General features: G+C 40.0%; 1 protein-coding gene across 3 annotated transcripts in view; it reads left to right on the top strand.

Annotated features, from left to right (window-relative positions):
• The window catches only part of LOC148034742 (uncharacterized), an 85,253-nt gene that overhangs the window by 38,760 nt on the left and 20,325 nt on the right, over window positions 1-26,168 (top strand). For all 3 annotated transcript variants that reach the window (XM_087679699.1, XM_087679698.1, XM_087679700.1), the window contains 12 exons: window positions 13,809-13,880; window positions 13,979-14,050; window positions 14,290-14,355; window positions 14,449-14,502; window positions 14,764-14,870; window positions 14,995-15,060; window positions 15,151-15,354; window positions 15,444-15,730; window positions 22,549-22,600; window positions 22,729-22,820; window positions 22,904-23,049; window positions 23,731-23,875. In XM_087679699.1, the coding sequence (XP_087535825.1) occupies window positions 13,809-13,880; window positions 13,979-14,050; window positions 14,290-14,355; window positions 14,449-14,502; window positions 14,764-14,870; window positions 14,995-15,060; window positions 15,151-15,354; window positions 15,444-15,730; window positions 22,549-22,600; window positions 22,729-22,820; window positions 22,904-23,049; window positions 23,731-23,875 (1,363 nt within the window). The remainder of the gene's footprint in view (window positions 1-13,808; window positions 13,881-13,978; window positions 14,051-14,289; window positions 14,356-14,448; window positions 14,503-14,763; window positions 14,871-14,994; window positions 15,061-15,150; window positions 15,355-15,443; window positions 15,731-22,548; window positions 22,601-22,728; window positions 22,821-22,903; window positions 23,050-23,730; window positions 23,876-26,168) is intronic.

Here is a 26,168-nt window from a genome sequence, read left to right as displayed (position 1 = left end):
ATACTCAGAGGTTTCTCCCATCATGTCGGAACTTTGTGGAGTAAGCTGATCGGCCCACTCTCGCTCGGTTCCCGGCAGAGGCTGATCTGGAGACTGAATCGGTGTTGATGTGTTCGAAGTCATTTAAACCTACTGTTGTTCTTGCTTCTTGTGAAGAGCTTTTAGATTAAAGTCCTAGGTTTCTCAGAGAGTACTAGGCTCTGATACCATGTAAAGAAAAATATCCTAACACAGAAACATAAACAGAAACCGTATGACAAAGCACAAACTGATAAAAAGAATATAGTTAGGGTTAGGGTTAGAGTAACTCAGAGACAATGAACACAGTGAATAAATGAAATGATATGACTACTAATAATACGATGCTCATGCAGTAAACACACTATGCAGTGAATGAATACTGAACCTTGAACTCCTGTATCTCTAGGATCAGGGCAGAGATAACAAGCTGGAGAGTGTGTTGTACTCTGAACGGATCCTGAATCTCAGCAGGGCAGCCTCCGGATGTCGAACACCAGCAAACGCAGCAGTGAGAGGCTGGATCTGATACAGACAGCAGGAAGGAGAGAGAAAGGCTAAAAATGGAGCCTGCAGGAGAGAGAAATACTAAAAACGCAGGTAGGACAGTCTGCAAGAGAGAGAAAGACTAAAAACAGAGCCTGCAAGAGAGAAAGATTGAAAACGCAGGCAGGACAGCTGCAGGAGAGAGAAAGACTGTAGCGACTGCAGACAGGAGAGAGAAAGCTGTCAGGGCGGCAGTTGAAGCCTGCAAACGCAGCAGTTTGTTGGCGTGGCAGGCCATACGACAGCAGTGCAAATGGACAGCAGTCAGTCGCCAAGCAGAAATAGCAGCAATCAGCGTGTGGAGGGTTGGAAACATGCGCCAGACTGTAGGGAACAGTGATGGACAGCAAGGGCTGAGATGTTCTCCGTGACCAGGGTGTGGGCAGCAAGCTGGTAACACCTGAAACCTGCAAAAACGAGATTGTAGAAGAGTGGAGAGCTGGTTGCCAATTTATAGAAAATTAGGGTTCTAGATCCTCTTCCACTTAACTTTCTCGATCCGCTCCCCGTTTTAGGGTTTTGGCTAAAATAAGCCTAAAATAAGCATGTTTTGGGGCTGTTTAAGTGGCTAAGTGCATTTCTTAGCACAACACCCCTTGTTGCTGTGATGAATCACCAGCAAGTCTTTAATGTGATTTGCCCCTTGATTCGGGCAATCAATTGGCCTTCACCTCTGCTTTGATGGAGATGGAAAAATGCCCCAAATTCAATTATTTGATGGTCCCTCCACTTGAATAGGCTAAAAACAGCTTTAGCCTTGTTGAATCCAAGTCTTGGAGCTTCCAATTTTTGGCACGCTTCCCAAGGCCGATCCTAAATCTTAATTTTTGCTGCAGATTAGGGTTTACAGTAGAGAAATCTGAAATTTCTCAGCCTCCAAGGGTCCAAATGCTGAGATCTTCGAAGCAAGGCTATGAAATGGTTGGGAGATGAGAGGGAAAGTTGTAGAGAGAGAAAATTCAGAGTTTTGTCGCGAAGAATGACTGAAATAAGTCAAGTGCAATTGCTGCCTTGCCACAGCAGCATGTAGATGCAAAGAACCGAAGAAAATTGGTAATTTACTGCTGCTGTCTTGTCTCAACAGCCTGTAGATGTTGTCTCCCGCTGTTGATTGGTCTTCTTCTACCCTTGGCTGCCTCGAAAGGTCCTCCAATGGCTGAAAATCAGAGCAGGAGCCTCTCCTCTCTCTCTCTTGCAGGTTGAATTTATAAAAATGCTTCTCTCCAGCTCTCAAGACGTTTTTCAGTCTTGTATGGGCATTTTTGATAAGTGGCAGCCTTCCCAAATGGTTTTTCCAACATTTTGCATAATTAAATATTAATTTCAGCCTTTAAATACTGAAAATTAATCTAATAATTGTTTTGGTGCCGTGAAAAATAATTCATCCTCTTCCATCCATTTGGCATCCATTGGTGAAAAATATGAAATTTTACCAACTATCTCTTGGAAACTTTACCTTTGGCATTTTTTTCCTTATGTGTCAAAATCAGCTCAAGTACCAAAATCTCATCTAGCTCCTCAACCTCAGGCTGAATTTCAGACATGTCCTCTAGCACATCACCATGAAAAGGCCTCAATAGACTGACATGAAAGGCATTGTGTATCCCCCAATGTGGAGGTAATTTCAGCCAATATGCCACATCATTGATCTTCTCCAACACCTGGAAGGGCCCATAGTATCTCATACTCAACTTTGGATACAATCTTTCTCTTCCTTTTATCTTTTTCAGCCTTGCCTTTTCAAAACACAGCAATACATAATAACCCTTTGCAAATTGCAAAGCACGTCAGTGGCGATCAACTGCCCTCTTTTGCTTTTCTTGCGATCTCTAAAGTGTATATTTTATCTTTGTATAGGCTACATCCAAGTCTTCCACATAACGATGAGCCTCAAAGGTCTTATCCTTAGTTTGTAGGATAGTACCTTCTTGCCACCCTCAACCACCTCAAATGGAGCTTTGCCCGTAGAACTATGCATTGTGTTGTTGTAAGTAAACTCAACCAAGGGCAAATATCGGTCCCACTATGTCTTTTGGTCTGAAACATGGCATCTCAAAACATCAAACACTGGAATTTGCTTCCTTAGACTAACCATATGTCTGCGGACGGCAGGATGATGAGAATTTCAGCGTGGTTTCCATATTCTCAAACAAGCCCTTTCAAAATAAACTGGTCATTCGGGGCTCTCGATCACTAATGATCGACTTTGGCATACCATGATACTTAAAGATGTGCTGCAAAAACAATCGTGCCATATGATCAGCCTTTATTTTCTTCCTCACCAGACTGAAATGGGCTTGTTTGCTAAACATGCAAATGATTGTCCATATCCCATAATTCCTTGTAGGTGTCTTAGGAAGCTAAAAAATAAAGTCCATTGCAATGCTCTGCCAAGGCCTATCTCGAATAGGCAAGGGCTGCAATAAACCCGGCATCTTTTTCCTATCATGCTTTACCTTTTGGCATACGATGCATGCCTTAACAAATTGTTCTACATGATGTCTCAAAGCTGGCTAATAGAAGAAATGGTCCACTGTCTTGACTGTAGCATCAATACCTCTGTGTCTCGCATACGGAGCAACATGACTTTCAGTGATAACTCTAGGCGTTAACTGCTTTGTGACACATAGTCATCCATGCATCATAAGAAATCCATCTCTTAGCACCAAGTGTTCATGCCTTTGGCCATTGCAAAGCTGATCATAAGCATTAGCAAAGTTCGAATTAGCAACATATTGCTCTTTCATGGCATCCAACTCAGTGTAATAAACCGTGTTGATGGCTGAAATTTGTGGCTTACGTGAGAGTGCATCAGCCACAACATTCTTTTTACCATCAATATGTACAATCTGAAAATGAAACATAGAGAGAAAATTTGCCCATCTCATATGCTTCTCTGACAGCTTTGTTTGCGTGAGAAAGTACCTCAAAGTTTGATGGTCTGTTTGCACTGTAAAATCAGCCCCCAATAAATAATGTTTCCATGCAGACAGTGCATGAATTACATCCAAGAGCTCTTTCTCATAGACATGCAAACTCTTTTCTGCACTTTGGAGAATTCGGCTCTCATAAGCCACAACTCGGCCGTCCTGCATAAGAACATTTTCAATGCTGTTACCGCATGCATCACATTGAACTATGAATGACTTCCTTAGATTGGGCAACACAAGCACAGGATCTGAAGTCATCTTTTCCTTTAACTTTTCAAATGCTGAAATTTCCAATGCTGTCCATCTAAATGGCACATCCTTTTTTTGCAAGGCATGCAATGGAGATGCAATTTCAGCAAATCCACGTACATACTTTAGTAAGAACATAAACCCACGGATCTTATGCACATTCCTCAAAGGTGGCCATGATTGTATTGCTTCAACCTTTGCAGGGTCCATGCGAATACCATCAGCCGATACAATATGCCCCAAAAAGTGGATTTCATGCAAGAAGAATTCACTTTTCTTATCATTGATAACTAGCCTATGGTCACGCAGTTCATTGAACACAACATCCAAGTGTTTTCTATGCTCTGCCTTGTTCTTTGAATAGGCAATCATGTCATCAAAGAAAGTGCCCACAAATCCTATATGTGGCCTGAAGATACGATCCATCATTTGATTAAATGTGGCAGGAGCATTTGTAAATCCAAAAGGCATAACAAGAAACTCATACAATGAAAAGTGCCCTAAAAGCTTTCTTAGGCACATCTTCTAGTCTAATGCGTATCTGATGATACCCACTTTTCAAATCTATACGGCTAAATATGGCTGCCCCTTGTAATCTTTTCATAACATCATTGATCCGGGGAATTGGAAGGCGATTCTTTATTGTGATCTTGTTTAGAGGACAATAGTCAATGCACATATGCCATGAATCATCCTTTTTCTGCACCAAAAGCACTGGAGAACAAAAAGGAGATGAGATGGGCTAAATCAACTCTTTTTCTAACAGCTCATTTACTTGGGTCATAATCTCCTTTTGTTGGGTTGCACTGAATCTATAGGGTGGCTTATTAGGTGGGCTACTTCTAGGGATAAGATCTATGCCATGATGTTTTGGCCTTTCAGACGGTAGCTGCCCTGGAAGTGACTGAGAGAAGTAATTAGCATACATTTTCAGAAATGACATGCGGTCCTTCTCTAACTTAGACATGTTCCCAACATTCTCACTATCATCTTTATCCTTAGTAAAAACGAAGTACGCTGAAAGATGATTTTTCATTACTTTAGAAATGGCAACTGCTGATACAACAAGGACAAATTCACCTTTCAACTTTACATCAAGTGTGAGTAGCTTTCCCTTATGCTGAATAGTGATTTTTTTTCATGAGAATCAATCATTGCATGCATAGAGTGACACCATGGCATACCAAGCAATACATCACAACCCTCAAGTGGAGCAATGAGGACCTCTTCGATGTCCACATATCCTTGTATATGCAACCGAAGCTTTCCAATGAGCAGTGTGACAGGCTTTGCATGGCCTTTACATGCCATTCCAACTTTCCGCATGGGTCCCATCTCATTCTCTTTGATGCCTAAAGAGTGAAGTTGGCTCGTGCACCATTATCAAAGAAAATCAATGCATGTTGATTCCTAATTTTGCCCCATGCTCTACACAACTCAGTAGCATCATCATTGGGCTGATCACTAACAACACCGGGCACCAATCCCACTAATGTTTTAGGTCTCTTTCCTTTGGAATCTCCCTGATTTTCTGATTTTCTAGCTTGCTTCCTTTTGGGACAGTCCCTTGCAAAGTGACCCTCCTGTTCGCAAATAATTTTTTTATTTGCAGCCATGAATTTCCTACGTTGTGCCAATGTTTTCGAGCCCTTTCTTTGTTGTTTTGGCAGCTTTTCAGGCTGATTTTCAGATTTGCCTCTTTTCTCAGCCTTAAACAACTTTTTATTCGGCTTTTCCCCACTCTCAAGGAAGCTCGAATCCTTCCCACGTAGCAAAGCATCGGCTGTAGCAGCAGTCTATATAAGCTGAGACATGCTAGACACAGTGGATTTAATGCAAAAATCCCTAGTTCCTTTGGGCAGCCCACAAACATATTTTTCCACTTGCTCATGAAGGGGTATGGGGCGATAAGAAGTAATAGGCAGCAAGCATCCCAAAACTTCTTATTATATTGCTCCAAATTCTTACATGCCTTAGCATCCGGCTTATTCCAAGCTGTCATGATGTCCACCTCAAAGGTAATTGTGAACCGATTGGATACAAACATTTGCTTGAATTGTACCCACGTTGATGGTGCTCTACCTTGCATCAAAAGAGTGGACCACCATTGTAATGCATTCCCTTTCAAGAAAGTGGCTGCCTTTCGAATCTTTGAGGACTACGTACCAAATATTCGGGGTTGCAGATGCAGTATCAAACATGCTACTTTGTGCCCCAGGCATCAAGGCAATGCTGCCATATATAGGGTTTTGCATATTTCCAGCCATACCCGAATACATTGGGCCTTGCACTCCATGCATTGGTTGGTGCATACCATAGGGATTTGTGCCATACATTCCCGTATGCAGTCCTTGTCCAACCATAGCATGAAAAATCGTGCTTCCACCAAAATATCGTGGTTGCCCTATCATAGCATGCATGCTTGGCTGTCCAAAATCCATTGGATTGGCACTTTCGTGATGGCCTTGCACTTGCATTCCTTGCCCCGTAAGTACTAACTGTTTTATTTCATTAGCATCTTTGGGAGCTTCAAATGAAGGGTTTGGTGTTATCTTCGGTGCATCTTGCTATCCCGAAGGTGTAGAAGACCTTTTCTTTTTCTTGGCTTTGCTGTCCTTCTTTGGAGCATTCAAAAATCGGGCAAATTGAGGATCCTTTGCCAATTCAGCAAAGAGATTTGCTGCTGTCCTCATCCAACTCTTGAACTGGTCATCAAATTTCTCTTCACTTTGCTGGTCATCAGGCTCCTTATGCCCTGAAGTCCTTGCATGTTGCCCAACAACAACATTTTCAACTTGCTGTCCATGGTCTGAGCCTTGTCCAAGGTAGGCATTGCATTTCGTTCATTCCCATGTGAACGTTCATATTGAGAGGCATCATCATTGCTTGAATCCATCTCAATGTATGAAGACATATTGCTGTAATTTCTCAGCTGAGAGTAAAAATCAGCACTAGCACAAAGCTTTGGCTTGCCATCAGGTGTCTCGGGCCCACCAAATCAAGGGATTGAGTGGTATCCCGGCAATGGAACCATGTAACCAGCCTTCCTTCCGTGGATGGGTGGTAAATTCTTGATTACAACTTAATTACACTAGCAAACAATCAATGCAAATCTGAAAACACAAATTTATCTACTGATCTTGGACAATGCACACCCTATTGGCCCCAAAATTGGCACCCTTTTCGGTATTTCTTTAGCTTTATAGAAGAAGAAGTTGATTTACAATGGGATTCTCCCAATCCCTTTCGGTATTCCAACTCCCCTTGCTGTGATGAAGCACCAGCAAGTCTTTAATATGATTTGCTCCTTGATTCGGGAAATCAATTGGCGTTCACATGCTTTGATTGAGATGGAAAAATGCCCCAAATTCAATTATTTGATGGTCCCTCCACTTGAATAGGCTAAAAATAGCTTTAGCCTTGTTGAATCGAAGTCTTGGAGCTTCCAATTTTTGACACGCTTCTCGAGGCTGATGCTAAACCTTAATTTCTATTGCAGATTAGGGTTTACAGCAGAGAAATCTGAACTTTCTTAGCCTCCAAGGGTTCAAATGCTGAGATCTTTGGAGCAAGGCTGTGAAATGGTTGGGAGATGAGAGGGAAAGCTGTAGAGAGAGAAAATTCAGAGTTTTGTTGCGAAGAATGACTGAAAATAAGTCAAGTGCAATTGCTGGCCTTCCACAACAGCATGTAGATGTTAAGAACTGAAGAAAATTGGTAATTTACTGCTGCTGCCCTGTCTCAAAAGCCTGTAGATGCTGTCTCCCACTGTTGATTGGTCTTTTTCTGCCCTTGGCTGCCTCGGAAGGTCTTCCAATGGCTGAAAATCAGAGCAGGAGCCTCTCCTCTCTCTCTCTTGCAGGTTGAATTTATAAAAATGCTTCTCTCCAGCTCTAAAGACATTTTTCAGTCTTGTATGGGCATTTTTGATAAGTGGCAGCCTTCCCAAATGGTTTTTCCAGCATTTTCCATTATTAAATATAAATGTTCAGTCTCTAAATACTGAAAATTAATCTAATAATTATTTCAGTGCCTTGAAAAATAATTTGATTGGGCAATAATTAAATTGGCTAGGCAACTTCCATTCCCAAGTGTCTCTGCGTCATCTTTGACCATCAGATTGGCGTTAGGTACTATTAAACGCCACTTCTCTAGTGTCACCAACGGACACTTATGGCCAAATGAATGACCTAGGCCAACAACTGGCACCAGATACTACCAAATACGTGTGCGGCATAACTTATAGTAACCTTTGCCTTTGAGATCCCGTGATTTCTTTGGGTCTTGGGCTCGTAAATTTTCTTTAACCCCTGTTGCACCTCACATGTGCAACATTTGCTTAATCATATGATTAAAAATTAATCCACATGTTAAGTGAGGTTTCGAAAATACATGTTCTCATGACAGATAAGGTGTGTTATGGGGGTATGGTGGATAGGGAGTACAATTGGGGAGTAATCGCAGAGTGCCTATCATACATGTGAGAAGCGTGCACAGTGGATTGAAATGTGGGCATGGGTCGACTATATATGGGCATGGTAATCGCATGAGGAGTAATCATGATAGATTGAGTCACTTTGAGCCGCATATGAAGAGGCCAACCTTGAGATTTCCAATACATAAACCTATCGTGAACTTGGGAAGACATCCAATCAAGTAATGCTCTAGGAGGCACATCCACACCAATGGGATATCCCAAGTGCTGGCTGATATCACCTTTATAAACAGTGGCTCCCTGCCAGTCCAATGCTTGCAAATCAGTCTTTGTCAAGAGATTAATGTAAAATTTTGAGCATTTATATGAAGGCTCGAGGTTAAACCAAATAGACTCAAAATATCCATTGTCCAATCCACGTTGGTTCAGTCAGCCTTAAGAAACCTAAATGAATCATTTTCCAACGATTGATTCAAAAGTTTGGGGCTACTGGGAAGAGATAACCAACAATCTCTCCATCACTAGCCATCCTATCTAGCAAAGAGAGCATCGGGCAAATGACCAATGCAAACAATAAAGGATTGAGAGGGCATTCTTGATGCAGAGAGTGAGATAAGACAACCTCCTTTGTGACTCCACCATTAAGCGCAACATGTGCCACTACATCTCGGTTGATAGTGTCAATAAGAGAACTCATACGAGGATCGGAGCCCATTGTGGACATCAATTAGCGGATGAAAGAATAGTTGACATGATCAAAGGCCTTTTCAATATCTAGGTAGATCATGACAATAGATACCAAGGTGAGATGCCTCAATAGGTTGCATGTACGCCTTGCTTGCAGACCTATAAGTCTTTTCAATATATGCTTGCCAATGCGAATAATTTGATGAATGATTATGTGCATGTGAATGAAGGGAAAGCAAGCTCATTACTTGATGGTGATCCTATGGTGGCTGTCATAGGGACAGAAATAGTCTAATAGCAATTTGTTGCCTTCCATGAGAGGGTAGCCATCTTTTATTTTATAGGAAGGACTCCTTTGATCTGCTGTATTAGAGCATGGTTGCAATCAATGCTATTAAGTGATGATATGTGTTAGATTGATGCTTTAGGGCAAGTGCATACCCAAATTCTTGATGCTCTTAAGGGATTTTTGAAGATTCTCTTTCATTCTTTGGATGCTTGGGCACGGATAATGCAATGTATCCCATTCTTTTTGGATGGTCAGTTGGTTCATGCCATCCCATGGAGGCCCATGGAGGAATTTGAGGATATCCTTAGACAAGCATGTTTGATCTAGGTAGAAGTGGTGAATTTCCTTCCTCATCTTTGGCGGCTTCTTCCTCTTGTATTGAGATCTTTTGGTGGAGCCCTGTTTGGCCTCCCAGAAGGGTCATTTTGTCTCTAAATGTGATCATGTTCCAAAAGTTTTGCAGTGTGGTTTAGATCTTGAGGTGGATATGCGGGAGTGTGAACCCCATGTTGTGGTGCAACAATTTGTTCCTTCCTTGTGCCTCCTAATTTGTATGGAAATGCTAATATAAATTCACTCCAAGTAGAGCTTTTTGGTGAGTTGCGTCTTGCCGGTCAGGGTTAGAAGTCTAAGGATGCTTCTTGGGTTTTTGTGGTGAAATGCCATGCTTACCAAGAAGCTCGTTCAATTCTTGTGCATTCGACTTGTGATAATATCACACAAACTTTTCAACGCAGGGGTAAAGGATTCTACTCTAAACTTCAACCTCAATCATCTTGTGTGCCTTGCAATGGTCGGTAAAGGTGGTTCTAACTCTGCTTTGAGATTTGATGCTCATGGCAGGCTGTTGCCCTCTTGAGATGCATTCCATGCTCAAGAACATTAGTTTCCTCCCCGTGCTTCGATTGGATTGCTAGATTGTAGAGAGTAGATCTTATGGATGTGATTTGTAGTGAAATGGAGAGATTCGAAATCGCTAAGTTTGTGGATGCAAAAGGGAAAGCGGTGATCTAGTAGTTCTTCCTCTCTATACTTATCATTAAACTCGCTAAGGGATTTCATCAGGTAGTAAGCAGTATAGGTTGTGGAGGACTATTTTTGCCAAGGATTGGGACATCCTTTGCACAACGGGGCATGATGAAAGTGGATATTGCTGAAGAGGAAGTGCTTTCCCATTTACCACTCAAAAAAAGAAATGGTTGGGATGGCCTCCCCAATGAGTTGTTTTCAATCAATGTGGAGCAGCTTAAGGAGCCTCTAACCTGCCTTTGCCAGCATGTGTGGAGATTTGGAATGATGCTTTTGGATTGGAAGATTGCAACTATTCATTTGCTGCCCAAGGTTCCTTTACCATGTACTTTGAAGCAATGGATACTTATTTCTCTTATGGGTTCCTTGTACAAATTCTTTTCTAAAGTCATCGCCTTTTTTTTAGTGAAGAGGTTTGAATTAATGTATAGAAATATTTATGTCAGGCCTTTTGGCCAACCAAACACAATCATAGCCTTTTTGGAATACCTGAGGTCTTCAGGCCAACCAAACAAAATAGCAATAACTGTCACAAAGCCAAAAGGCTAACAAGAGAACACACTACATGAACAAAAACTCTCTAAAAAGCTATCAAGCAACAATCCATAGGAGCGAAGGAAGGGGATCATGAAGATGGTACAATAGGGGTGGGGCAAACAATGTCCATGCATGGAATAACCACCTCTCCAATAATGAGGCCAACTGAAATTATAGAAGAAATCTGCCATAATAGCAAGCCTCGCACTTGTCCCACATGGCCACGGATACCTGATTAAATAGTAAGGCATTTCTAGTCTGTCAAATGTGCCAAAGAATAGTTCATTGCATGAAGTGAAAGAGGCAAGGACAGCAGTGCACCTGCTGTCAAAACCATCATTTTCTGTAGAATTTAGGGTTCCTCGGCGCCTCAGGAAGTATGCTCATGATTTGGAAGCCTAGTGATTAGAGCAGCTACTGGAATTGAAGAAATACAGCAGATCCGAAGGGGATTGCACATCCACATTGAGATTGGCATGCAAATGTTCTCGGTTTGTGCCCAATTTGTATAAAAATCAAGGGCCAAATTGAATCTTGATGCTGCTAGTCATTTGTGACTGCCCAAAGGCTCCAAATTTGTGGAGATCAGCCTACATCTTAGTGTACCACAGATTTGAGGCATACAAGTTACAGAAATGCCGCAATGGGCACCAGTTTTGGAGCCAATTGGGTGTTGGCTGTCCAAGATCTAAGTCATAAACTATTAATTTCAGATTTATGTATTTATTGCTTGCTGTAATTGCTGTTAAATCAGGTTAATTTTAAATTACCACTCTATCTGAGAAGGAAGGTTCATTTCAGCAGACCGAGCAGTAGCAGCTGTGTGTTTTGGGCAGCAGCTGGAGTAGGAGCTGTGCAGTGTGTCAGGTAGCAGCAGCTCATGGTACTTCACTGAGCAATGTGGAAGATTGTGGTCATTCTCAGGTACCATGACTTGTGTAGAGCATGAATATAGACAGCCAACTAGCACTCAAGGTAGATGTGCAGAGGTGCGAGGTAAGATCTGCATTTGGATGCTGATGAAGAAGGTATATCTTCATTGTGGCTAACAGCAGCAGTCCAGCAGTACTAGCTGTCTTTTGGGTAGTAGTAGTAGGAGCTGCGTAGTGTGTCATTTAGCAGCAGCTTTGAGTGGCTGATGATGATGACACAGCAGCAGCAGCAGCAGCAGCAAGTGCAGAAAATGCTGAGTTTCATCAGCAGATGATGTTGTGGCAGCAGCAGGAGGCAGGAGGATGCTGCATTTTGACTATAGTCAGCAAATGATCATGTTGCCTGATGTAGATGACGACATGCCAGCTGATGGAGGCATCACAAGCAGCAACAAGTGTTGCAGGCAACAGGAGCTGGGAAGGATAGTAGGGACTGGTGTGAAGGTTGGTTGATGATGGTGGGGTAGGATGACCTCTAATGTGTGGATAATGTGGGATGTAGAATGATTCCCTCCTTGGTCCACTTTATAGTATAGAGTTTGGGCAGGCATTTGTGGTACCCAAATTAGAAAATTTTAAAGATAAATGAAGTTGGCCTGTTTTAGGGCTTTTTAAAAGGGGATAAGATTGACCATAAAATTTTCACCAATCAAACTTAGCCTTGCCTAACATCCCTCTTGTGCAATCGTGAAGTTCAAATCCACATGCCTTTCCCACTCTCACCATAGCAGCCATTGTGTGGTGCAGCAGTTAGGGTTAAGTTACACAAGGCAAATAACGAAGTAGATATTAAAAAAAAGCAGCAAACACTTTGATTGGTGATGCCTTCCTTAGGGAGTGCTCTTTATAATGTAGTGCTGGGTATTAGAGTAGCACCTTCAATCTAACTGATTATGCTTTTTCAGTAATTGGAATGGTCACTGGTGGAGTGTAATGCAAATACAAGGTGCAAATTCTTGAGATGTGAGGTGGAGTCCTAGCCTGTATTGAATTTTCAGAATGCAGTGTGCACCCATGCCACATAGATCCCCTTTTGGGGGGGGGCGTTATTGCTAGTACACGTCACTTGTTTGTGTTAAACATGTGTGATCATGCTGGGAAGATGCTAACACAAACTCTTCCTTGATGTGGGGCCAATGCAGATGCTTCTCTAACTTATCCAAGATACAGTTTTCAGCATAATTTTATACTGGAACCCAAATCATGTACCCCTCATTTGTGACACAGGCGAGCTGAGTGACTCTTCTCTGATGATGACACAAACACTCTTCTTGAAGAAGATTTATCCAGGCTGCAAAATAATGTATTATGAAGCACCTAAGAGCAGTTATAGAAACTAGAGCACTCTACTAAACCCAAGATGTAACCGCGATAGAGCTTTAAAATGTAATCAACAGAAAAATCGTAGCAAAAACCTAGATCCTGCAATTTGATACCATGTCAGAAGTGATGCAGCAATGGAAGCATAGACAAGTGCTGAAATGAACTGTTGAACACAAGATAGAAAAGAAAGAAACAGAAGAGAACTCAGAGATGTGCTCGGGAAATGAAATCCATATACCAAACACGAGAATGATGCGTACAATAGTGAGTCTCTGGCTCCAAGGCACTGGCATGGGCTCCCTCTCTCCACAGAACGTGTAGTTGATGATATAACTAAACGAAGAGGGAGCCAAGTACATAAAAAAGAAAATAATGCCCAAATAGGGGCAGGTTAGCCAGCATGTAATGCTGGTGGGCCAGCATAAAATGCCCCAAATAAGCATCATAATAACCATAATAAAAGTACATGCTCAAGGCTCTAATTCTTTTGTTGTAAAGCTGGTCAAACAAATCTGGCTGTGATAGCAGCTGTGAAGCATAAAATTAAATAAACCACCTGCATGGGACTCTAACTTGAGTGCGATGTCTAGCATATATGGAGAGTTGTAGAATCCTGAATGGAACTCTTGGATGTACTTAATGTCTGTTTCAAATAAGGAATCTTCTAGATATGTACTGTACACCTTTGATAATTGTTCGCCCAACAGAAGCATCTCTGGGTAGGCTAAAGATACAGTTGTTCCAAAAATAGACCTCCTGTTTATATCTATTTCTGGTTTCACTGCTGGCTGCATTATTGTTACAGGTTGTAAATGTTCAAGTGATGTGTGCAGGTCTTTATACAACAATCTTTTAACTGGAGAAATTCCCGACACTTGGGGAACCATGCAGAGGCTGCAAAACCTGTATGAAATATGTTATTACTCTTGAAAATTCATGATGCACACTATCTTTAATTCTTAGCTTTACTTCACTATGCAACCTGTGCTTTTGTTGCTTGCAGGCGACTGAGCTCTAACTCTCTGACAAAGCAGTTTCCATCATGGATAGATAGTCTGGCTAGTCTTCACTCTGTGTAAGATCTTTGATCTTTTCGTTCTCTCTGTGAAGCAACTATGATATTGTGAGCTGTAAGGTAGCTATTTTCTCTTAACATTTGTATTCATATATGCATTGCATAAATGTGTGAAGTGAAGATGCCGATTGCTTCTATTTTGATCATATGGTAATATGCAAAGTACACCTTGCATACACTAATCCTGACTATTCCCTAGAATTTGAGTTTCTGAAATCAGTGGAACTTTTTGGTGGCAGAGATATTTCTTACAATATGTTATATGGACCTCTTCCAAATTTCACGAGCACTCATCTGACCAACCTGTAAGTGCACGAAGAAGTAGAACCTGTTTTCTTAATATGTCTTGAAGTACTCTCAGAATATAAATGTTCAACTTTTCTTTTTGGCCAAATTAGGTCCGTGAGTTGCAATTTCTTCACTGGAGCATCACCGACAAATATAGGAACAAAGTAAGTAATGTTGAGATGTATGCTTGGTTGATAGTTTGTTCAGTCACGGATGTTGACTGATCAGGTACAGAACACCCAACTAGTCCACTTGCAAGTCCAGGAATGAAGTAATGCCTAGATGTATGCTTGGTTGGTCGTTTGGTCAGTTGCTAATGTTGACTCTGAACACCTCCAGGAATTTTCATTTATAACTATGAGTTTGCTTGAGCTGAACATTTCTCTGTAAAATTTTTACGAGTAGTAATATCAGTGTTTGCAAAGGGTGACAGATGCCCAAAACTGCTTAGATGGCCATGCGCAGGATGATAACAGAAATATTTGCCACAGTTTTTATACTTGTGCTACATTCAGCAAAGCTGTTCAATATGGTAATTCATGCTGATATTGCAAACACTTTTATTGACCTACATCTTGATGTCTCCTGTCTCTGTTTCATGCTTTTAGCCACTTTCAAGGTCAAACGGTTCACAGCTTTTAGGCTTTGTTTAACAGGAAAATGTCCTAATTGTCCTCAGGGACAAACTCTAACGCAGGCAGGATCATGTGTCTGCAGTCAAGGTCTGATTTTTGTCCTATGTTTCTTCAAATGTGAGATATATTTGTGCAATTTCCGTTCCTGTATGTGACACTGTTTGTGCTGTTTCACAGAAAGTTCTGTCCAAGACAAGAATGATGGGGGTCAGTCAAAATTTCATGAACTAGCAAAGATTATCGGCTTAATTGTAGGAGCTGCTTTGGTTCTTGCTTTGTGTCTTTTTGGACTTTTCTTATTCAGAAAGCACAGACTATTTGAGGACACTCTACGTAAGCAGAGAACTTTTTCCCAATTTGGACATAAGTTTCATATCAAAGGTACAATGAGTTGCTGTTTGGTTTGTTGTTCAACTCTTAAATTAGTATTCCATTAATTCTCTTTTACCCTCTTGTCTGGTGCGCAATAGAGCTCCAGGGAGAGTGGGAACCTCCTAAAGAAATTCAACGGTTTTCCTTGGAGGAGCTAGCAAAAGCAACTTCAGAGTTTGACTCCAACCATGAGATTGGGGTGGGAGGGTTTGGAAAGGTGTTTTATGGTGTGCTTGTGAATGGCAAGAAAGTGGCGATCAAACGAGCATCTGCCTCAAGCATGCAAGGCAGCACAGAGTTTCGTAATGAGGTGGTGCTACTTAGTAGACTTCATCACAGAAATCTTGTTCGCCTCGAAGGGTTCTGTGAAGATAATGAGCTCCAGGTGGGTTTCTCAAATGGGCTTTTCCCCTAACACTAGTCATATCCCATGTTGGTGGTGATGTTGTGCTCTTTTTCACATACACAGAATGTTGGGGTCTCTGCCTGGAGTAATAATTTGTTTCTAGTAACCAGAGAGTATATTTGTCTGTCTTTCTAACAATGTATATGAAAAGGTGCTAATCATGTGCTTGACATACCAATGATGTAAGTATGCTGGTTAATTCATTCTATCGATCATGCAGAGTTTAAAGATCCATTTCACTTACCAAGCTTGTTTAGTGATATAAATTGTATATGTTGTACAGTCAGTTTATAAACTTATAGGCAGAGTGTAAGATAAGTGCAATTTGAAGGAGTCCAAACAATGATTTCGAGAGACTTTGTTGTATATTTGACATATAGATGTATAGGCAGAGGAGAGGAACTCATTTGAAGAAAGTTCAAACTATGAAATAACTAAAATTGGAAGTAGGCCTAACAATAATTTGTATTCTATTCTATTGTATATTTAACATTGTTGTTTTATGAATCATCAGAGCTTGAAGTATTTGAAGACTCAAAAGAATTTGCACGAGAAACATGCAAGATGGAAAAATTTCTTGTCTATATTTTATTTTTAAATTATGTATACACTTGGAAAACATAACGTAGTTGCTGATGCATTTTCTAAAGTGCCTTGCACTGCAACTATTACAATGGCTCATCATGAAGATTTTCAAGCGATGATTAATACTTATAACCAAGATATTGATTTTGTAGGAGTTTGGGCAAACTTTTAGCATGGAGATTCTCATCTAGATTATTCTATTAGAGATCGTTACTTTCTCATGAATAATCGCCTTTGTATCACTTTTCTTGTTCAATAGAAAGTGATTAAAGAAAGTCATGAATCTCCTTATGTAAGACATGGAGGAAGGGTAGCTACTTTTAGTACAATTGAGTGTTTCTTTTATTAGCCAACATTATGAAAATGTAAATATAACTTCATCAAGGCTTGTTTAGCCTGTCAAGAATCCAACTATGATAGGAAGAAGACTCTAAGATTATTGCAATCTTTGCTAGTGCTTGATGCTCCATTTAAAAACAACAATGGATCAAGTTGAAGCCACTATCAAAGCTACTCAAGAGTGATAAAAAAGCAAGCGGATAAACAAAAAAGACATTTGACTTTTGAAGTTACTCATTATATTTTTTTGAAATTTGATAAAAGCAAGCTAAAACAAGGTTTCAGTTGAAATTCATCTTTTCCAAAGCTCTCTTATAGATATTTGGACCCTTCAAAGTAATACACAAAAATAATTGAAGTTTCATATTGACTTGAGTTTTTTACTTATTGGAAAATATACAATGCTTTTCATATAAGTTTGCTAAAGCTTGGTATAAGTATAAAACCAAAGGAATTCATTATACTGAATATCTTCTAAAAGTTGAAGAAATAGAACAACTCTTGGAACTTAAATAGATTTTGTTTCAGAAGGATCAAATCACAAGAAGTGGCCTTATAATGTGAAAATTCTTATTAAAATTCAAAAATCTGTCCATAATAGATGCGCAATGGATAGATGAAAAATGAAGGATTATCCAAATAAACATTAGCCATTTAAAGAAGCTTTTTAATGGTAGCTGAGGACAATAGAATAAAAGTTGGAGAATTGTTATATCACTACAAATTTTTTTATTTTTATTATTTTATATATTTAATTATTTATTATATTTATTATCTTTGCATATACTAGATATAAACAAAATGCATTAGAGATGGTTACTAATGAGTGGTTACAAGTTATGCTAGATCCACGCAATGTGTTAAATAAAAGATAGTATACACTTTTACCTATATGGCTCCATTGAGCACTTATGACCATAACATAAGCATATTAGAATCATGCTTGCATACAAAAAGAATTAATGTTTTGAAGTATGGACTAGATTTGCTAGAACAGATACTTATAATCAATAACATGACATTATTATAAAATGTTTATACAGTGTATATGTTTAGGTTGAAAACTTAAAATACAGATATCTTTGTGTAGGATACCCATATGAAGATTTTAACATGGTTTTTCAAATATATTTATAAAAAGCTTTCTCATGATATCTATATTAGGGGGAGTGGGAACTCTAAAATTAGGAGATACTTAAATTTTGCGAGCCTTAGATTGTTTTATAAAAGCTAGCCCCAAAAAATAGAAATGATATTTTAAAAATAGTATGCTTTGTGTTCTGGTAGTGCTTACTAAATCTAATTATTTCTATGCTTGATAATACTCAGGAGTCAGTCCAAAAAGAAAGGCCAAAAAGAAAAGACAAGTGTCAGGCTACTTGTCACGCAAGTTTCAAAGAGTTGTCATGCTAGAGACTTGTCTTGTACTATTAAACTTTTTCTTTTGATACTAGTTCTTTCTTTTTTCTCATAAAGAGAGCTCGTTTTTCCTTGTTCTACATTAGTTTTATTGGCAGTAATCTATATCTTGTACAACATTAAAAGATAGCCTAAAGTTGGTCCTATCCATCTATATCATCATCCTTCAATTCTACATTCAATTAACAATATATACATGACCAAACCCACAAAAATTTAGAAATGCTCAAACAGCAAGAATCATAGCCTACTCTACATACTCCAAGTAAATCATAGATTAAAATGTATGAAACATGAGAAAATAGCTAAATCATGGCACTATGGACAACATATCTTCTATGATACAAGGAGATTGAGACTCGTCGCTCTTATTGAAGCCAAATCCTATATATGATTATCTTTTATTATGCTAAGTAGACAGAGCTAACGCTTCTCAAACTCAACTCTAAAATCTGAGAAGGTATAGTGTAAACAATTACATTTGATATCAAATATTCTAGATTTTAAAAACTATGTTTGGGGCTATTGTAAGTGCCAAAACAATCTTAGTAATCATTTTGAAATTTCTTAGTAACATCTCCTCGTAGGTCCAAAAAGGGTGATTGGAGAAAGAAAGAAATATCTATTAATGTCATTTCAAGGCCAAAATTGACCTATAGGACAAATTAAATAGTTCATTACATTTCATCTCGAGTATCAATGCCTTGCAAGCACATTAAAAATTGAAAAAAGAAATTAAATTCTAAGATCTTATGACTCATAAGAGCTTTACTTACAATATTGGGTTCTATTACAGATATAAAGGATTAGCTAAAATTTCAATACAAGGCACATTTTATTCTGGGGAGGTGAGGTATGTAAATCCCTAATAACTGGTTGTTTTCCTCGATATATATTATCATTTTCCTTTTTTTTTTGCCTCTCTAACTTTGGCTAGTTCTCTGATTGCTCTTTGAGTTGCAATGGGGTAAACTCATCTTCTATAATTCACACTTTTGTTCCCTATAGAGATTTGGTTTGCTTCATCACTGCCACCTTCTCTGTCATATCCACGTGCATAAACTTTGCTTGTGTATGTTTTGGAATAATAGTGATAGGCTTCCCTGAGTCTATGAGCGTGACAATTTTATTTAACTTTAACTTTAGTACATTAGTTTCTAATATAAAATCTTGCTCGAACCTTGAGGCTAAGTTCTTTCTATCCCATCTAGGGGGAGATTACCAATGCTTATATCTCTCTTGATCCTTTCAATCCTCTAATTCTTCTCAATTACCGATATCACCTCTTTGGAAAAATGTGCTGAATTAGATGAATTCATCTGTTCTATCTAGCTGGTGAATTTTACTTGTAATGACTCTTGTCATGGGCTCTTCCTTGGCTCTCCATGCTTTGTAACTGTTCATGCAATTCTTTGATGCGTTCCTCTTTCTAGATAATTTTTTCTTGCATTGCTATTAGTTCTTCTTGAACTTTTTAATGTTCTTCTAGCAAGTAAGACCCCCATGGAGAAGATTTTGCTATTGGTAGTGGGATTAAAGGTATTTGGAGGCTGACTATTGCAACAACGAAGCTCTTCTACTTTTCATCTATGCTCCTAAAAATTTGTTCAAGTTGCTCCTTAGCAAGTCCCCCCCTTTCCCTGGCCCCCCCACCACCACGGGCTTTGGACAAGAAACAAATGATCTATTATTGTTGCGAGAGCTCAACAGGAGCAAGGGCGACAAGCACGAGATTAGGAAATAGAAGCAGTAGCATATAGGAAGTGGAGTGGCAGGGTGGTTGTTGGTTGGTGCAAAAACAAGCAGGCGCAGAGTATGAAGAAAACTACTAGGGTTTGCATTGAGGAAACACAGAGTGTACGACCACGATAGAAACACAAAGAAACAGACATAGACACAGAAAGCAAAACTCAAAACTCAAACCCTAAATGCAAAACTCAAAACTCAAACACAAACAGAAGAAGGGAGAGAAGAACACAACTAAGAAGTGAATGAATATTGCAAATGAATGTAAGAGTATATATATACTCAAGGGCAGAGCAGTGGTCGAAGAATGACGTCCACCAGAGACAGATCTGGAGTCTGTGACCACCAATCAAATTGTGAAGAGAGAGAAAGAACACCAAACGCTGGTCACCAGAGTGTAGGTGACTGCAAAGGATGATGCTTGATGATGAAAACGCTAGCAAAAAGCTGTAAACGCAATTGCCAGGTGAAGGAAGATGGTCGTTAGCTGTCGCTAGGTGATGGAGAGCTCCAAACACAGTAGCAAAAGGTCGCATGATGGAGGAGGAGGGCTGCCAACTGTCGCCTACAGCCAGAAGCTGCAAACACATGGTGCAGATGAAGGTGGAGGTGCTGGCGATGAGGAACAGGGCCAAACGCAGCAGGTAGGAGGGCGTAAGACAATGGGCGACAGCTTGGAGGAAGGCGCCAGGGCACTGCAAGGGCTGATGGAGAGAGAGAGGCAGTAGTCGAAGGGCTGGACCGCCATGTGTGTGTGTTGATGGCTGCAATCTGCAAAAACGAGATGGGCTGAATGGGGGCAGCCTGTTTATTTATAGATGTTGAAGGGTGCCCCAAAGAATTAGGGTTTTTGGCAATTAATTCTAAAAATTTTCGCAATTAATTTTGCTCATGTAGTAGTGTTTCACTTGTTTGAGTACCCTTTTCAAATGTAAGAATGAAATGTAATGTAGGGTAGATGCAGTAGGAAAGGGATGTGAATGTTGAAGACAAACAAGCAGGGCAAAACTTGAATGTACCTAGTGCGAAAGCAAAGGGAACCCAAACCCACCCCCCGAGGGAGAAAAAAAAAAGATGGATGTTGATGTTGAAGGAGGAGTTGAAGTCGGCTAAGGTATTGGAAATGTGATGAAGAAAGTGAAGTACCTGAGTTGGAAGAGCTATGTTAAAAAAGGAGCTGCTCATGGTAGCATCAATGGATGCTTGAAGCTCAGCCTCTGGAGGCAAAGCCTCCGTGCTAGCTGAAGGAGGGCTGAACCAAGAGCGAACATGGACCCATCAAGGGAAGGCCAAAAAACCATGTACTTAGCCTAGTCAAGACTAGTGGTCCTGAATGTTAGTTATTAATTGAAATACATGTGCAACATGTAGTACCAAAAGAAGACTAAGACTTGTAACAATGCTTCATATTGTGTGATTTTTTGTGCTAATTAAAGTTAAGTAATAGAGAATTTTGCACTACATCCAATATCTATTCCTATGAGGAACATTCTTTCAAGCTTGCTTGGAAGATTTGGTTTTGTTTCAAGAATTGGAGTCACCCTTTTAAGCACTGATCTTGATTCTTCCCTTGGAAGAGATGGAATTAGAGCCTCTTTCAAGATAATGAAGGAGAAGAAGTGGTCCTATTCCCTTGCTTCACACAAAGCAAAGCTTCTACATGGTTGGAACTTTGTCCAATTTTGAATTGCATGTTGTATCTACTTCACATGAGGAAGAAATGATTTACTATGATTAAAGTAAACGAATGACTTGGTTCAAGCTGTGGTCTGTCCCATACAGTTCCAATCATCCAAAAAGCCCTGTAGCTGTGGAGGAGTGAGACGTGTTATAGGCTTGGTGATAAACTCCTAGGGGTTGCAAGTCTTGAGGAGGGCCTTGGCCTGTAAGCTTCACAAGGAGAAGTCATTAGTTGGAAGCATTCGACCTCTCTGCGATGGATAGGTTGGGTAGGAATAGGAACAGATGTGACAGATGGCTTGAAGAAGCAGATGTGGCAAACAAAGGTTTGAGATGGTATTCCTAGTGCAAAGTTTAAATGACAAGGAACTGAGAAGTAGATCGTGTAGACATGCTAAGGCTTTGATAGCGTGTTCTCACTGTGAGCCTTGCAGCTTTGTTGGAGTGCAACAGCCCTTTTGCAAGGGTTAGTAGGGGTCAATTGTATGTGTTTTGTCTTACATATGTATTGGAGATACATGTTGAAATGACTAATCACTGATAATATGATAGAGGTATTCATTACTTAGTTCATCCCAATGATAAGAAAACAGTTTCACCATCAATTCCCTCTAAGTGAGAAGTCTGTCGTATTCTAAACCTTAAAATGATAAGTGGGATATTGTTGCAAGGCTAAGAGAGAGATGCCATAACGTTAATTGACACTATAACTGAAGGTCCTTTTTTTTAAGGAAGTTGCAACTCTGACTCCCATTATTATGGTCATGTGCACTATTATGGACACGGTTACTTTAGAGCTTTATCAAGTTGTAGCTGAGAAAGATTTTGCAGCTGTTCATCCATTTGTTGCACTAATAAAGTTGTATAAGTTTATCTGCATTTTCTGGTCAAGTTTTTCTGGCTAGTCTCTATCAACTACTGTGCATATATTTTGATGTAGAGTGTCTTTTGCCACAGCACTCTCTAACTTTCAGTATTATTTTAACTGGCTGGAACCATTTTAAATGCATCTCCATTTGTTGGTGCAGATACTTGTCTATGAGTATGTGCCGAATGGGAATTTACATACTCATCTCTTTCGTATGTTCAGGCCTTTGCAGATAAGCTTGTGGTTTGCAAAGTTTTTGTTACTTGGGCTAGGTTTCTTTTAGATGAGAGCATGTACCAAGGCCACAATAGTTAAGACACTTTTTATTGGGTGTTTGCAGAAAGTAGTACTGAGCAATCTTTTGATTGGCTTCGGCGGCTAGACATTGCTGTTGGCATTGCACAGGGATTAGATTATCTTCACTCTTTCGCAGTATGGCACTCATGCTTTTCTGTGAGTGATGTTTGATTTGTTGCCTTTCTTCATTTACATGCTTCTCTTGACTGTTTATTCAGGATCCACCAGTGATTCACAGAGATGTAAAACCAAGCAACATACTTTTGGACAACAATTTAGTGGCAAAGGTGGCAGATTTTGGCATTTCAAAGACTACTGTAGAGTACGAAACACACATTTCTACTAGGCCTGCTGGCACTGCAGGGTAATGTACGACAAGCTTGCGGGTGTTTGTCTGTTAAAAGGTTTTTATCATTAGTTGCAAATTTGTTGATCCATGTTGAAGACTCTTGCTACTAAGAAAGTTTATGCTCTTGTGTCTTCAAGGTTGACTCACATAGATAGGATTGCAGTTTATTTGTCTATCATACAACATGTTGAATAAATTTACTGATTTGTTAAACATACACCATTAGTTGCAACTGTGTCTCTCGCATTCACACATAGGACAAACTAGAGGTTCTAATTACTCAAAGTTTCATATACTCATGTTCACATATGGAGATAGGCACTCAGTTTGTGTGCATGGAAAAACAAGATTCACTTCGGTCAGTGATGTTGTAATTTGGCATGCTACTTTTTAAATTTTTGAATAGGCATGATGAAGGTGAATCTTTGTACAGGGTCAGGATGCTACTCTCTCTTTTTTATTCTTTTCTAACAGAACACATGTATGTTAGTGTATATTTTACATTTGAGGAATACTTTGATCTCCTGAGCTTGGAAGATGGTTTAAAGTCCATATATGTTTGATAAAGTGATGGTTTATGAGTTTGAGAAAGGGCTTGCATATGACCATTGTCACCTTTCTGATTATATGTATTGGACAGAGTTTTGTGTTCTTCAACATTCTGATAATGTCTTCTGGGTGTATTATATGTGGTAGATATATTGATCCTCAGTATTTTCTGAGGCGCCAGCTTACTACAGCAAGTGATGTTTATGGATTTGGTGTTGTGCTACTGGAGTTGATCACAGGTCAGAAAGCAATAGATCCCTTTCGGCTTGAGGATCACAATTTAGTAGAATGGGTAAGCTTTGTCCACGCAAACTTCTTATTTAAATGAAAAGTAGAAGTCTAATCCCAATGTGCATGTGTTATTCTCATCCATATGATTAATGATCTTGAAGTTCTTGCACCAGTGGTAACATTTTGGCTTTTTTTACAGAATTGTAGCCGCTGGCTCATTATTGTTTGTTCACAGCTTGAAATTTCCACTAAGCTCTGTGATGGTGTGAAGGATAACCTTCACATCCTCCAAACACATTTAAATATTGTTGCTAATGCACTTGCTTTATGGAACATTAACCTGCCAGTACATTATCTATTTAATGAGTAATATGGTCATTACCATAAATATTAGTAACAGAAACTTATTGGGCAAGATTTGTTGAGATTGAGTACGTATGGTTCCATATCAGTATTTAGGTCTTCCATTCCCAGCCAGGGAGCACAATGCGAGATCGTTTTGGATCATCTTCATGATTTTCACTCTCTTTGTGTCCACTCTGAAAGTCACTTGCTGTTTGTTGGAGCATTGGAGTCTGGACTGAGGACCTGCATTTCTTGCAGTAGTAGAAGTTTTCAAAGCTGATCATGTACCTTGGTATAAAAACCAACATTGATAAGGGTTATTATGGAGATATTGATGATTAAGATGATGTCTATCATAAAAATGAGAGGGGTTCATGAATCATGACGGAAGTTCTGATAATGATGCTGATGATTAGGAGATGATGACGACAACTATGATGAGGATGAAACAATGTTTCCAAAAATAGGCCTAAATGAGGTGACATTGGTTGGGCCTCATTTGGGTGTTGCCTAGAAAAATTTTCCATTTTTCATCATCATTATGATCATCAACTTGAGCCGTTCCTCATCATCATCATGATACTCATTACAATCATTATCATCATAATTATTGTCATCAACTTGATCATCAATATCACCACCATTGTTATCGGTATTATCGTTAGCAGTCTAGTCAGTTCATGAGTGAGTTTGGGCATGTGTAGTAGTGGGCGGGGACGTGTTGCCTGTCGGGGACAGACTGTCGGGAGACGAACAGTCACCATCCCCCGCTTTTGGGCTGTCTTGCCTCCCGGGCAACTTCTGCCAGGACACCTCGCGCATCTCTCGCCTAACTCGTAGCTCCTCCAACACTTGCTCAAGCTACCAACTCCCACTCCCCTCGCAGCTCGCCTTAGTGCCCGCCCTGGAGCCCACCTTACTGCCCGCCCTGCAGCTCAGCCCATAGCCCTTCTTCTTCTTCTTCTTCTTGTTCTTGTTCTTCTTGTTCTTCGTGTCTCCTCCTCCTCCTCCTCTTTTTCATTATCATCATCATCATCTTCTCTTCTTTCTTGTTCCTTGCAGCTTGGACTCCTAGCCTCCCTACATTGGGCACCCGGGTCCCACAGTGAGCAACTGAGCAACCAGCATGGCTTTTTCACGACCGGCTCATCAGGTCAAAGGGAGAGGCAGACCTACCAACACATGGTCGTGGTGAAATGAGGTAAATGCTGAACGCCCATCAAGTAGAGGCGGATCACGCCCTTGGTCAGGCAAGTTGTGTCCATATCGGCATACGAGTGGCGCAATAAAGTAAGGGCCCATTTATTGCATGAGCCAAGATTGGAAGTGCAATTTTGTCCCAATGTCACGCCGGAGAAGAGAAGGGAGCTTCTAGATCATGTGGTTGGACAAGAGGCTCTATTTGCATCGAGGCGTGCACGAGTGGCGGTCGATCCAGCTACACTTGCGGCAACGGCAGCAGCAGCAGTTGATAGGCCTAGAGCTTCATCTACAGTAGCAAGTGTGGCATCCACACCACATGGAGTCGTTGGATTGAGTCCATATTCACCATCAGTGCCTTTGTCCTCGACCATTAGACGCCAGACTACTCTCGAGGGAAGTTAGGACGACCCAATCAGAAAAGAAGAGACAGATTCAACAGTGGCTCGTTTCTTCTACCACGACCATATTGCATTTCATACAGCCAGGTTTTGAGTCGTGACAAATTGATATGCTCGAATCTAAACTGTTTACATTTTTTTCCTTTAAATAATATAATTTTTAAATTTATAACTTGGTTATAACTTATATAATATAAACTTATAACTTATTCTAAAATCATGTCATCATGATAATTATTATATTTATTATTTTATGTCCCTAGGTCGGAGTACTTTAGAGCCATGTTGAAGAAGGTTGGAGAGTATGGACCTAACTATGTGCCTCTCTCTTCTGAGACTTTACGCACTACCTTGCTTGATAAGGAAAAGCGTGTTGTGGAGCAAGCTGCAACAAACATAAAGAGAGAT

Source organism: Lygodium microphyllum, chromosome 6 (assembly GCF_053477565.2).
Source record: "Lygodium microphyllum isolate KBCC chromosome 6, Lygodium_microphyllum_v1.1.10, whole genome shotgun sequence".
Classification (NCBI taxonomy): Eukaryota; Viridiplantae; Streptophyta; class Polypodiopsida; order Schizaeales; family Lygodiaceae; genus Lygodium; species Lygodium microphyllum.
Note: the sequence above shows the minus strand (reverse complement) of the source record. Positions and strands in the feature narration are given on the sequence as shown.